Below are 15,319 nucleotides of genomic sequence, written 5' to 3'. Positions count from 1 at the left end.
TTCAAAACTAAAAGGAGAAAACAAAAAATGTATTATGACATATTTTAGTCTGTTAAACTTTTATCAATTATTTACAATTTCTGTGGTAGTTAAAATAATGCCTTCCTCAACAAAGATGTCTGCACAGTAACACTCCCACCTGTGGCTATGTGAGCTTACATTATGAAAGGGGCTCTGTGCGTGTGATGAAATTGAGGAGTTTTAGATGGAGAGATTATTTTGTATCATCTGGACGGGCCCAATGTACTATCTGGGAGGGCCCTCATTAGAGGGAGACAAGAGGGTCAGAATTGAACAGGAGGAGACATGGCTCTGGAAGCAGAGGCCACAGTGATACACAGGGAGCCAAGGAACTGGGCGGCCTCTGGGAGCTGGAAAAGGCGAGGAAAAGGTTCTCTCCCAGAACCTCCAGAAAGAAACTAAGCCCTGGTGCTACTTTGATTTGAGCTCCGTGAAAAATATTGCAGAGTCCTGCCCTCTACATAAGGTAACGTGTGCCATTTTAAGTCTAAGGTTGTGGAATTTTATTGCAGTGGCAATAGAAAACTAATATGTATGTACTCCTTTTTAATTTGATTCCAAGTTCTATTTTCTCATTCTTGTAGCAGTAAGAATTTTGTTGATGGCTTTTAAGAAACACCCTGCGGGGAAATGATGGCAGTATGAGATTTACCCATCATAGCTGAAGAAAATCCTAACAGAGGTCAGCTCTCTAAATCTAACACCTTTAACTTCTCAAGGCTATTAAAATAGTCCAGTAAAAGAAGTTATAAAAGCAAAATGTTCTTCTTCCCTTCTTTTCTACTGTCAGCTCTCTAAATCTAACACCTTTAACTTCTCAAGGCTATTAAAATAGTCCAGTAAAAGAAGCAAAATGTTCTTCTTCTCTTCTTTTCTACCCTCCTTTGTTCTTTTCTTTCTCTTTTTCCCTTCTTTCTTTCTTTCTTTCTTTCTTCTTCCTCTTTATTTCTTTCTTTCATCTTTCTTCTGTTCACCTTTCTTCCTTCCTTCCTTTCTTTGTTCCTTCTTTCTTCCTTCCTTCCTTTCTTTGTTCTTTCTTTCTTTCTTTCTTTCTTTCTTTTTTCTTTCTTTCTTCTCTTTTAGTATAATCTCAAGAAAGTATAGGTGAGGACAGATGAAAATGGAAAATTAGACAGAAGTCAGCTCATAAAGAGGAATAAATATCACCCTAAGCTTATAGCCTTGATGTACCATAAAATGCTTTTAACAGGATGGTAACATGATCAACTAGTATTTCAGAAATATCTCTCAGGCAACGATATAGAGCCTGAATTATGGAAAAACCAGACTGGGTGCAAAAAGTATATTTAGGAGTTTTCATTAATATTTCAGGAGAGAAGAAAAAGGGTCCAAGTTAAGTCAATAGTATTTAATATTGAAAAGATAGGTCAAATATTACCCCTGATATAGAGGAATTATATATATGACTTCTGATTCATTTATACATATAGTGAAGAGGAAAAAAGAGTCACATAAAATGCTTAAGTATGAAAGGGGAACTGGTGAAGAAGATGGCAGTTACCAAAATAAGGAATTGAGGCAAAGTTTTAATGAAAAGATTATAATTTCAATGAAATCTGGATGTCTCCCAGGACAGAGATCTGGTAAACAGTTAAATGTGTGGATTTAGAAATACAGATTTGGTTGTCAGCTTAGAAGAAGTCGTTCAGTCAGGGTTTTAGATCAAGCTACACAGGATGAAGAATTAAAATTAAAAAGATAAAATAGGAAGTAAAACCTCTGAGAAACACCTACATGCAATACACAGGAAAGACTAAAGGAATCTCAAAAAAAATATTTAAAAAATTAGTACAGAGTGACATGACAAAGACAAAATAAGGAAGAAAGAAGTGGTTAAAAAGTCCTGTGCTACAGGGATGCGGGAAGAGAAAGCGCAGAAAATATTGCTGATGGACGGGGGAATAATTGGGTCACTGATGCTCCTCGGAAGAATGATCTCAGAGGCTGGTGAGGGGGCGGGGGGGACTCAGCACTTGCACGTTTTCTTCTCTCTCCACACTCTCTCAGAGGAAGCATCTGTTCTCATGATTTCAAACACCTCCTACATGCCTGACTCCCAAATCTGTATTTCTGTTCAGATGGCCCATGAGGAAGGACCCTGGAACACAGCGGCTTGAGAAGTGAATTGGAGGTGCCGCAGGGCTCCTCACTAGGCACCTTCTCTCTTCTTCTCACTGTGGCTGATGTTATCTGTTTCCACAGCTTAAATACAATTTACACACTAACAGAATGTAAATCCTAAATTTTCTTTCTTTGCAGGTTCAGCTTTATATATATTAGAGGGAGAGGAACAGAGAGAGAGAGAGAGAGAGAGAGAGAGAGAGAGAGAGAGAGAGATTACTACAAATATCTCGAAATTTAAAATTTATATGCCCAAATACTCATGATTATTCCCTCAAAACCTGTTTCTCCCCAGTCTTCAGTTAATGGCATCATTATTCATCCAATTTCTCAACCCAGAAATTAGATAGTCTTCCTTGTATCTTTTATTTTCCTCACCCACAAGGTATGTCCATGCTAGCTCTCAAAAGTATGGCAAATGGAGTATGGCCTTCTCCTCTCCCCGCCATGGCATGTGCTCATCCACTGATCTCCGTGTACTCTGAAAAGGGGGAAACATCTGGCAAAAATGTCACTTTGCCTGCTATGTTCAAGCTCCCATTTTACCAGATATTGTGAACTTTGTGCCCACCAACTTGCCAAAAAAAAAAAAAAAATAGACCAGCCCTATGCTGTCAGTGAATTGGCAGGGCATCGAACCAGTGCCGAGTCCCGGGGTCCTAGCAGAGCTGTGGGTCAAATTCCCAGAGTCTGAGGTGGTGGAACTCATCGTTCTGGCCAGGATGCTTTTGGAAATATGTGTCGTGGGGGCCACATGCGTGCACCAACCAAAACCTGGCACCCTTGGCACGAGACTTAAAGACAGTGATGCCTGACATAAATCATTTGATTTTTTTAAAATATATTTTATTGATTTTTTTTTACAGAAAGGAAGGGAGAGGGATAGAGAGTTAGAAACATCGATGAGAGAGAAGCATTGATCAGCTGCCTCCTGCACACTCCCTACTGGGGATGTGCCCGCAACCAAGGTACATGCCCTTGACCAGAATCGAACCCGGGACTCCCAAGTCCGCAGGCTGACGCTCTATCCACTGAGCCAAACCGGCCAGGGCATGATTTTTAAACACTTCCACCATTTTCATTATTTTCACCAGCAGTGTCACAGTTGGTGTGTCTTCTCTGTCATTGAAACTGAATTTTTAGATATGCAGCCACAAAATTATAGGGAGGGCAAACAACTGGCATGGAACCCAAAGGCAATAATCAATAAAGTGAATAAGACTTAGAGTAAAATGTGTTTTTATACAACATTTTACAATTTACACAGCACTTTCTTATGCGTGGATCCCTTTCATGATCTCATATATCTCATATTTGATCCCTTATGCTTGTGATCCCCTATTTAACACTTTTTACTGAGGAGATACCTAAAGTTATTAAAGTAGCACAAAGTTAAAAATCAACTCATCCATGTCTGCTTATCTCTATTTTGGCAGTCTCTTTAAAGTGAAAACTATGTTGCCGTAGCTGGTTTGGCTCAGTGGATAGTGTCAGCCTTTGGACTGAAGGGTCCTGGGTTTGATTCTGGTCCACACATACTGGGATTGTAGGCTTGATCCCCAGTAGGGGCATACAGAAGGAAGCCAATCAATGATTCTCTCTCATCATTGCTGTTTCTATCTCTCTCCCCCTCTCCTTTCCTCTCTGAAGTCAATAAAATATATTTTTAAAGTAAAAACTATGTTAATAATCAGAGTGATAAAAATGGCATACATTGCTGGTGAGTATGGATATTTTGCTTAGTGTCAGGCACAGAACTTGGAGCACTACCAGTCTTGCCTCACGCAACCCTCACAACAGTGATGTGAGCAGCATTGTTCTCTATGCTCTACGCTTCAGAAAGTGAAGATAATGCTTAGGTTAAGGAGCTCTAAAGCAAAGCAAGCTTTCAAATATTCACTGGTCTCACGACTGAGATTTTGTTTTTCATCAGAATAATTATTAAAATGAAGTTGTTTCCATTTCAAATTTAAAAAAACTCTTTAAATGATAATACCGAATGATGAACAGGGAACAATGCAACAGGCAGCAACATGAGTTGTTGCCAGAGAGGTAAATTTGTACATTTTCATAGCCAAAGGAAATGATCCTTGAGGTGTAAAACATTTGAAGCATCAAGATGATCATTGAAACATTACTAGTAATGACTCTAAAATGTAGTGAGCATATAAAATTTTAAATGTATATACCCTGATGGACTCTCTCTAGCATTCTTTAAACTATGACACGTAATTTGCTTCTTACTTTTACTCAGGTCCAAGGGCTTATTGCTTAAAACAATCATAAAATTACTAAAAAGCAAAACCTTTGAAAGCAAGGCTAAAGTAAGCTTTCTTTCCAGCTATTAATCAAAATTTTTTTTAAAAAATAGAATGATACATCAAGTGATTCTAACACAAAAGAAACTATGACTTTTAAGTAAGCTATTTTGAGAACAGTGCCATCATGTTATTCATTACCGATACTCTGGCCCTAACTTCCATCTAATCTTACCATTGAACTTATTTAATAAAAGTACACAGAGTAGCATCTAAGTCCTGCACATGTACAAGACATTTTCATGGAAAAAGTTAGAATTTTAGGAGTGTTGGAAAGCAGCACATGAAAGTCTTTCAAACAATAACAGGATATTTCAAATGATCAATGTAAATGGACTAGAATACTCAACCACTTAGGCCAGACCTTATAACACTGTGCTTACAGCAGACAACAAACCTATTATATTCTCCCCATAAATGTGTGAATACATCATTCTCCCTATATTTACAGTGGTGTGTTTGTCTTGCCCAAACTTGGAAGCTTGTTTCAAAGTAAATTTCCTAGGGGAACATAAGCATGGATATATACATGGGCTTGATTTTTAAAAGTAGCTCAAATAATAATGGCAACTAGATTCTCTTACCTCCTCAAAGGTTTTGTTTGCTGTTTTTGTTGTGGTGGCTTCCTTCTCTCAAACTCTTCTTCTAAGAAGAACTATGATTAGTGGCAAGGTCAACTTTTTCTTACCACAAGTCATTCATGACTGGATTGGTAACCTGATTTCTGAGAAGTCATTTGCTGTCATATGTCTAGCGTCAACCCTTCAGAAGAGGAAGAGGATATGATGGCTTGTTAGCGCTTGCCCAAGTTAGGGTAGAGTTTCAATGTAATTGAACTCTATCTGTGCATAGGGAAATGTGTGGTTATTTTTTAGCCTATAAATATATTGCCAGCCCTAGCAAGTGAAGAGACATCTCACTCTAGAAAGACAAATGCTACAATGTGTCACTTTCAAACTTCTCTCACTGGTCCCAGGAAAATAGGTACAGATTTCAAATAAAGTTATTTAAAGTAAATTCTGGTGTACAGACACCCACGTCCTCCGAAGATAATTTTCCAGATAGATTGTCTCCAGTCAATCTGACCACTTTCACCTGACAGGCAAGCCAGTCAAACAAGCAGTCACAGTGGGCCAAGAATCTGTCAAAATGGTTTGCTTAACTGGTGATTACTTTTTGACTGACTTGAGCAGTCGAGTTAATCAAAACAGTCAAACCAATCTTCGCTCTGCCTGTTTTAGTGGGTATGCCCTGTTTATGTATTTGAAAGGAGTTTTATAAGTGGCATTGTTTAAAAGAAACAAGTCTAAAAAGTTGTGAGCAAATCGTTTGATAATTAGGGCTCTCTTCAGAGTTGGTCCTCAGCTTCAACACTGGGCAGAACGGTTCACTGGACCTGCCTGAGAGGTACAGAGGGAGGCGAGGGGGAGGGGCAGGCTAGAGCAAAGCACCAAGGGAGCAGGAAGGACCCATATGCCCAGTTCCTAGCATTTCTCGGTTAGAGGACTGAGACGTGTGTCCTGATAAGCGAATCAGCTAGTTATACTTTTTAAGATTAAATTAAAGCTCTTAGAAAGAACCTAATGTAGAGTTTGGTGACATAGATGTCACTGTTGATAATGCTTTTCTGTTCTTACTATGAATAGCCTTTTTTTTGTCCGAAGAAAGATAAGCTTTAAGAATCCCCTTACTTGATTTAAAAATGAGGGTGAGGGCGATTTAATTTCTCAGCTTGCACAAATGACAAGCTTGAATTGCAATTTGATGTCTCAAAAGCATTGTTAGAGCACCATTTGAAATTGCAAGTTTGGGAATTAGCCCACATGGCTTCAAACTTGAGCTCCTCACTGACAAGCTATGTGACTGTGGGTCGAATATTTCCCTCTCAAAATGTAAATGCCCTTACCTGTACAGTGAGTGCAATAATACCAATCAATCCCTAGGGCTGCCTGATGACTAAATGACTTCATGTGAGCACAGCATTTTTAATAATGTAGTGTAAGGAGGACTTGCTGTAGGAGGCATCTGACCACAGGAAGAGAGTCCAGTTCAAGTTCACCATAACTGTGAGAGCATCTTGTTCAAATGAAGTATTTTTATAAAGAACTAAACTTCTTTTATAGCAGTATCTTATGTTTGTTTGGTCTTGCTGCAATTAATAGTGTCATCATTTAATGTCTTTATTATTTATAATAACACTAAGAAGCATGTGGCTAGTTTCTAGGTCCCCATCTATGCAGACATTGAGCGAGGTGTTTTACCTTCACTGTCACATTTAATAACCATATGCTAGTAACCCAGCAAGGTATATCAGGTTTACATGAAGAAATTGAGTTTCAATCGCATTACATGGTATTAAACAACTGGTTATGACAGAGCTTGTTTTGAAACCTAACCGTCTTGCTTTAAAACCCATGTTCATTCTAATTTACCATGTTTCTAAGAGCTTAATATTGTAATAAATTAATAATATATTTCTGGTTCTTCAAGGAAAGAAGAGTAGTTGATATTACAGTCTTGTGACTTCCTGAACAGAACTTGTCTATCGGACCTCTGAAGGTGTTACAAATAAATCAGAGAAGCCAAAATGATTGAACACTGATCTATCATGTTCAGAGCCCATGTTCTTTCCACTATCTATATCGCCACTCCGTGTTCCAAAAGAGTAAAGCAAAATGTCTGAAATATAAAACTCACATATCTCAAAGGGTGGTGGTGGAGCTGGACAAGATTTCAAAGACTGGTTAATTCAGCAAATACAAAGTAGAATGTCTTGTTAATTTGTTAACTTTTTTATTGATTTGAGAGGAGGAGAGGAAAGGAGAGGGGTAGAGAGATAGAAACATCAACTCAAGAGAAAATTAGGTATCTGCTGCTTCCTGCATATACCCCACAGTGAATCAAACCCACAACCCTGGCATGTGCCCTGACCCTGAATCAAACCATGACCTCTCTCGGTTCCTAGATTGCCACTGAACCACACGAGCCAGGCAAATGTCTTGTTAATTGAAGATGGCTGTAGCATCAATTAATAGCCTTCAAACTAAGCAACTGTGGTAACATCAAAACTTTCCACACTATTTCTTGCTGATTTTTCAGTCATTGGTAGAGGCTGTAATCTGATAATAATGTACAAAAACCCTAAAAACTCTGAAGGAACTTGAATGAATGATAATGGGGAAGAGCCCAAGCTTCCAGCTAAAACTCAACATTAGGAGAGTATACTCCAATTTGTAGGATTAACATCTCAGGAGACTTGCCCTAGGTTAGTTCATCTCTCTGTGATGCCTTATCCTCTAGATGGAAATAAAAACAGTGAACTCTCTTAAATGTGCCCTACGGTCTGATTAAAGATTGAAAAGGTCTCTAAAAATCTACAGCACTCCCAGGAAAAAATGCTAACTATCATTATCATTACTACACCAAATGCCATAATTTGGTCTCCTCAGATTCCCTTTTTATGTAGATTCCATCAAACTCTGACTTTTGACTTTTTGCCTGTCTGACCAAATCTCCAATGACAAAGCAAAGGGAAATGTTGAGGCAATTAGTGGGAAATGGAAGCAATTAATTCCCTTTTTTAGTGGAGACCTGGCCTCTGTGAACCAGTTTAACCAAAAATAATCAATGACCTTTCTCTGACCAAACTGAAGCAAATCTACTTGATATTTGTCACTAGTTATCCTTCTACTGCTTCAACATTAATGAGTGTCTTCACTCTGCCCCTTTCTTTTATGAATTGGAGCCATCTATTCTGGTCCCTTGTTACCTCTGCAACTGCTATTTTTGCAAATGTAACACAGTCAAAGACCTCATTATCCATACATAAGCCTAGGAACCATTTTTAGCATCACAGCACTTTCTGATTTTCCCTAACCCTTCTCTCTTGAACTGTTTTCCTTCAGTGGCATAAAGATCGGCTCTGGTTCAAAATGAATGAAAAAGAACAACAAAGATGAAGTTTAAATTTAAAAGTGGGAGGAAAAATGATTGCATAATTTACCTATGTTTAAGCACCACACAGACCTAGATCCAAGTCTCTGCTCCATCACTTCCTCACTGGCCACCTTTGGAAAGTTAAGTATCCTTCCGAAAACTCACCTTTCTGAACAATAGAGATAACAGCTTTTGCCTCAAGGGTATTATCAGACTCAAAAGAGGTGATACATGCCTTTTAGTCCCTGACTAGAGCCCAGTCAATGTTAGCTATTATCAACGGGTGGAGAACAGAGAAAAGATTTCAGGTAATATAGCTGATACTGATACTGATTAAAACTCTTCTAAGATGACTGCTACTCAAGCAAGTTAGCATTTACTGACTCACATTTATCCCCAGGAGAGGACTTATTATTTTAGTGTATACATTTATTTTGTAAATTATTTCCTACTAGTGTATTTTGAAATATCTTTGCTTGCTGTTTTGTTGTTGCTGTTTTGTATTTAGAAAACTACAGCGAGTTTTGTCATGCATTTCACTGAGTGTGTCCAAACGGACTGAATATAAGTGAATTTAGATGCTACTTAGTATAACCAGTGTTTCATGTTGAAACAAATTAATTGGCAATATATTTTTAGAAAATATGGAAGAGCAGAGGGACCTATAAAGAAAAAGAAAACAAAAAAAAAACCCCACAAATTAAAGGTTACTTCCCAAATTCATTTTATACTTAATTTTGCTCTGAGAGCTCTGTGCTAAGGTAACATCCTTCGAGGTTGTTTTCAGAAGAAGGTATTATGGGAAGAAAGGCCATTAAATAGTAGTTTATGGTTATCCTTCATGCTCTGAAAATCTATCCGAAATGTGAGATCCTGGGTCTTATAGGAAGAAGGAGAGAGGTCCTACCTTTAGGCACTGAGCTGTATTTCCAATCTGAGAGCTCCCATATTCAGTATAAGTTGAGCATCCCAGGAATAATGCAGCGCTGCTCTTCAGGCACAGCAGACCTAACTCTAACACGACTAGACTCTTCCTTCACACTCAGTCCAAATCCCAGTCCTTCGCTCTCCACACAGAAACATAGATATTAATTTAACTGAAAATATTCAACAAACACACACACACACGAGAGAGAGAGAGAGAGAGAGAGAGAGACTTACTCAAAGTCACATGGCCGAGAGAGAGAGAGAGAGAGAGAAAGAGAGACTTACTCAAAGTCACATGGAAAATTAGCAAGCTAAAAATGCTGAACTGACTTCCTATTTCACAGTGTGTTCTATCAGGACTAAGCCAAGCAACCACAAAGAAATGACTAAATCACTTGCAAATATTTGCTTGTTCCACTGCTTTGGGAGTCACCCATGTTCCATTTAAGTACTTCTTTCTAAAGTGAAAAATGACATAGCCCATCACTTTTGATTTTCTTATGAAATAGGTTCTATCATATTTTTAGCCAAATACTTGTCTTCTGTTCTTGCCAGGGGGACAACCGCTTTGCGAAGTCCTATCCAGAGACACATGTTTGTCCTTGCTCTCTTACAGCAGATACACTCTATAAATAAAATCTAAAACTCAGGACTCTAGTATGTGTTCCAAATGGACAGAGATATCCCACTGATACACAGTCAGATCAAGCTACTCCCCTCGTGAAGATCCCAAGCTCTAATCAAAGACCACTGGATGTGCCATGCTCTGTACACCTCCATGCTAGTTTTTGCTTTGATGTCTTTCTCTTGCCCTTTTCTTGCCTAGAAAATAGCTCATTATTTTTCAATACCTACTTCAACCTTCATATTTTTGATGGTTGCAAAACCCCAGATAATAGCAAATTCATATACACTTTTTGTAGCACTTTCCAGATTGATTAATTTGTGAAATGCAATTGCTCCTTGGCAGGTAATATATCTGACATAGCTTATCCTCAAAACCTAGTGGGGCACCTGGTACACGCCTCTACTTATACCTTAAACTTAAGCAAACTCATAGAGATATTAACTAAGTGATTGCTCAAGACAAAATCACACATTGTCTACATTCTCCAGAGGATGAGGTTATCAGTCATCTCATTGGGGCAGACTCCGCCCCTGACTTGTTTCTACACTTACATGTCCACAATAAGCATTCAAAAAGCTAATAAAAAGTGGGGTTTTTTTTATTTGCAATAAAAACTATCGATGTTTTAAAATTTGAGAGCAGAGAAAGAGTAGAGGAGGTTGATATGATTATGCGAAGAACATATAATAGTAGGTATAGTACTGATGGAATGATAAAAGTATCCATCATTCGAGAAGTGCCTTTCACATGTGAAGGGCAATAATAAGCTACAGAAAAGGAAAAGTGATTAAGTGGAGAGAAACATTCGAGAGTATAACTAAAGGATGATGCCTCTTAGACTACGATTAATTAAGAAACCTAAAAGTTTACCAGAATGTAAAGTCTGATGTTAAAAAAAAAAACTGCTGCTTACAAAACTGTTACAGACCTCAGATTGTTCAGTAGGGTCAAATCCATTTGAATTTGCACAGGGTCAAAAGAAGCAGAGTGTAAACATCTTAGCTGCTGAAAAATTCCCTGAAGACACTTGATGAGATCATTAGCTGCCAGATCTTCAATGTAGCCTGCACTGGTCTAAATTTGGGGGGAGTGGGAAAAGATGTTGGAGAGAATGAGTTTTGGCAAGAGGGAGAAAAGGATATAGAAAAATATATATGAAAGTTCTGGCTCAAATTTTTATCTGGATGGAAATATATCTAAGGGAAGCTGAGTATGTTTCAGAATTTAATTTGTTCATGTGCATATGAACTTCTGTATTGGAAACATGTTCACACAATAAGAAATAAGAAAGGAATGAAGGGCGGAATGGAAGGATCTCTGGCCAGTGGAAGAAGCTAGAGAGTGAACCACACTCTGTTCTAGTATGCAGGCTGAGGAGGAGTGTTACAGGAGAGGCGAGAGAAGATTTGAAACATTCTCACATGGTATGAATATGAAGGAGGCAGGGGAATCCTTATTAAAACTCAATCTCTATTTCCTAGACTCTTTGCTTCTTTTATTTGAAATTGTTGTGTAAGAATTTTAAATTCTACTTTTGAATTCCACCTATTCTTTCATAACTGAAGAGAGAAAAAAGAAAAGTGAAAATCATTAGCCTCAATCTCTTTCTGTATCCTGAGAGCAATTACAAAATCAGAAAGAAGGGCTTTCTCTTCTTGATCAATCTATTCTTAAAACAGGTCACCTGAGGAAATTCCACAAACTACCTTACTATTTCGCTTTTCAATAATGATTCCTCCAGTTTTCCTAATGTTTAACGTAAACTACCTGTAATACATTCTCACACTATTCTATTTTTGTTGATACAGTTATCTAGGCTTTCTATGCTCCAAAAATAAAATTTAACAGAATCACAAAATTATCTGTCATTCTCTAGATCTCATAGGCAAAGCAATATTTGGCAGATGTTGATATATTGCCAAACACCTCCACCCCAACTCACAGATTCTGTAACTGGTTGGTAATTGACAACTCTATAAAATAAGAAACACTTCTGTACATTAGTTTCTTGTTATTCATTTTTTCTGCAAGACTACTTTTAAGCTCTTCCCTCATAGGTTATGTTTTTGAGGACACGTGTGATTCTTTCAGCTTTGCTCATACATCCGCTCTATGCCTCACAGATTCTTCTTTCTGACCTAAATAAATATAATCAGCAAAACCTGCACAGGAACTATATTTTGCTTTATACATTTGTTTTATTTTGCCAAATAGTAAAAAATAAAAAATTGTGAACTGCTATTTGTAAACATTAACTTTCTGGATATGTTTTCACTCCATTGCTTAATCTATTTTTTTTCTTTTTACTATAAAATTAATTAAATTTATCTCCATGAAGAATCTGGCATGTCTAGCTGATTTCATAAAATTTTATTTATAAGTTGACTTATAAAGAATTGAATGATTGCATTTCCACATGTGTCATATATTCATTATTTTATCAATAGCTATCATTCCCTTTGAAACATATTTCATTAGTTTGTTTGGAATTACTGGATAATATTTTTTTTCACTTTTTCCTTCCCTTATTTCCTCTGTATAGCTACTTAAACCACTGTTTTCAAATTTATTTTCTATGTCCACTGTGTTAATTACCATAATTTCAAAAAATTTTACTTATACGGGAAATGTGCATCATATTTAAAGGCCTCATAATTTGTCTTTCTAGAACTTATAACAAAAACTTGTGCCACAATCATTAAAATTAAGCTGGCTTTTAAGAAACATTTTTCAGCTTATTTTATTTTTGACATCAGATCCAAGTTTCAGTTCAACAAAATTTACTCATACATACTTCTTTGGAATGGAACTGAAAATTAAAAATGATTATAATGATAATTAAAACCAAAGAAATAAAAAAATATGAAAATTATATATATTCCATTTGCTTTATAGCTAAAAAATATTTTTTAATTCTGAGGATGGATATCACAAAGTTTGGCTTCTTTAAGATAGTGTCCACCAAAATAATAAAGGATTTAGTACTAATTCAAAAGCTATTCAAAAGTATAAAACTATGTTCAGATTCATCTAAAATAGAAGTGAAGCAGGACTGACTGAAAAATCTTGATAATGAACTCCATATTCTGTTTCACTTTGCTTTGTTGATACAGTCTGAGCAGGGAAGAATTGTGAAGTTTCTGTCCGTCTCTTTAAGTTTAAATAAAGTTTCTAATAAGCAACTTACTAATATGTTACCTGAAATGAATTAAAGATAATAACAGGTTTATTTTTCTCAAAATGTCTATTTCCAATAAAACATTTTAAGACAATATTAAAAGTATGAAACTATTATTCATTTAAACAAATATATATAAAATACATGTGCAGATAGGTATGTGTATATATTCATATATATAACTTTCATGTTTCCACTCCAAGTTTCATTATTATAATTGAAACTATTACTGTAAACAATTATTGCTTTGGAATTCTTAACATCTCCTACACAAATTTTCTGGATCCAAATCTTCATTATAAACCCAAAAGAACATTTAACCCCAGGAAAATACCATATGCTAAAGTACTATCTGGTGTTATTTCTGCTATGAGCAGTAATATTTTCCTACATTTAAAAGCCAATGAAATATATATTGTTAAAATATAAACAGAAATTAACATTTACTCATAAAATAATATATGAGATGCCATAAAATGTTAAATTATGTTGCAACTTAATAAATAATTGAGATTATCAAACTGGAAGAAGAAATTGCTTTGGTTATCATGAACTAAAACAGTGATTTCTCCATCTTGTTAGCATAAGACATTGAATTTCAGATATATTTTACCCAAATTACAGCAAACTACAGTTAACTACTCTAATATCCTGATGCCTACTGATCATGCAAAATGAAACCACCATTATAAACAAGCCACACATATCAAAGTAAAATAGATATTGATTAGACTCCTTTTCAGCGTTTGTTTAAAGTACAGAAGATTAACTTGCTAGTTTAGTTACCTACCAGCAATGATTGGATTCTATCACTGTTATCACTTCTACAAACAGCACCAAAGTATAACCCCTCTTCCCATAGCATAAGCACCATGCCAAAGAGACAACCATAGTAAAAAAACTGATCATGAATAATTTGGAGTGGTTGAAATCCGGTTAGTGGAGGAAAGAGAAAAGAGAAGTGGCTCATTAGGGCATTTCCTGAACCTTGGTTGGGATTTCAGTTAAGGAAGAAGAAATGACACAGCAGTTTCAAGTAAGGGAAGTTCCTTTCTTTATCTAAAGTATGCTACCAAATTCAGAAACAAAACTACTCTAGCACAGTGCTGTGGCCACAGTAAAAGCTCTCATATATTCCATTATTGCCCCATAAGTAACATTTCTGTCCAGAATATACACAAGCATTATATGACGGTTATAAAAATGGACATAAGATTCCACATTTATTGTTAAGCCTCACATTTAACACTTTTTTAACAAACTGACCCGCACCAATTTTCAATTTTAAGAATTGCAGTTTTCTCGCCCTAGGTCAGTGGAGCGAGCATTGGCCTGTGGACTGAAGGGTCCCAGGTTCAATTCCAGGCAAGGGCACATACCCTGGTTGCAGGCTTGATCCCCCAATGTGGGGTGTGCAGAAGGCAGCCAATCAATGATTCTCTTTCATTACTGATGTTTCTATCTCTCTCTTCCTCTCCCTTTCTCTCTGAAATCAATAAAAATATATTTTTTTTAAAAAAAGAATTGCAGCTTTCTTTAGAATATTTCTAGATTTTGAGTTTTTACTCAAGGCCATCAAATTCCCCATATTTCATATAATCACATTTTCCTTACATATAATTTTCCTCTCAATGTGACTCCAGAAAAATATTTATCTTATCCAAGAATATTTTATCTTCTCATATAGATGTAAAGTGTATAATTTAGCTTATAAGGTGTCTGATTTATATTATTTTTCATAATCCAGTATTTTTAAGGGACATTTTTTTAAACTCACTGCCTTCACAAATGAAATGTCTAAAGAGGTCTCATTCTATATAGTAGTTATCTGCATGAACTTTTAAAAAAATCAAAAGATACAACTCTGTTCCCAAACTATAATTTGTGCTGTGAAAAGCTGCCTTCACTTGGTAACAATTACACCATTTTCTTATTTTACTTATATTTAAAAAAAATATATGTGAAGCAAAACATTCATATTCATTACTGAAGTTTCATGCAAAGGTTATGTTCACATTTCTCTTGCTTTTGTCTTTTAAAAAAGTCACTCATCCTGCCCAAGTTACACCTGAGCAGAGTGGATCCTTCGTGCTGAGGGCAGCCCTCTGACAATACCTCTCCTGCAGGCTGTTGGAAGACCGGATCTCATTCGCCCAAATGGTAAGGGGA

The 15,319-nt window shown here is 36.5% G+C and overlaps 1 protein-coding gene across 3 annotated transcripts in view; it reads right to left on the bottom strand.

The window, feature by feature from the left end:
* Window positions 1–14,046, bottom strand: part of TFEC (transcription factor EC) — a 71,176-nt gene extending 57,130 nt beyond the window's left edge. The window contains exons 1-3 of one of the 3 annotated variants that reach the window (XM_015560784.1): window positions 13,941–13,998; window positions 9,325–9,514; window positions 5,066–5,243 (exon numbers count right to left, since the gene is read on the bottom strand). Coding sequence is in view for 1 of the 3 variants with exons in the window: in XM_006758938.2 (XP_006759001.1) it covers window positions 13,941–14,024 (84 nt within the window). In the remaining 2 variants the exon portion in view is untranslated. Of the gene's footprint in view, window positions 1–5,065; window positions 5,244–9,324; window positions 9,515–13,940 lie in introns of all 3 variants that reach the window. The other 2 variants (XM_015560783.1, XM_006758938.2) reach the window with 2 other exon arrangements.
* Window positions 14,047–15,319: the final 1,273 nt, after the last annotated feature.

This window comes from Myotis davidii, unplaced genomic scaffold (genome assembly GCF_000327345.1).
Source record: "Myotis davidii unplaced genomic scaffold, ASM32734v1 scaffold636, whole genome shotgun sequence".
In the NCBI taxonomy this organism is placed as follows: domain Eukaryota; kingdom Metazoa; phylum Chordata; class Mammalia; order Chiroptera; family Vespertilionidae; genus Myotis; species Myotis davidii.
Note: the sequence above shows the minus strand (reverse complement) of the source record. Positions and strands in the feature narration are given on the sequence as shown.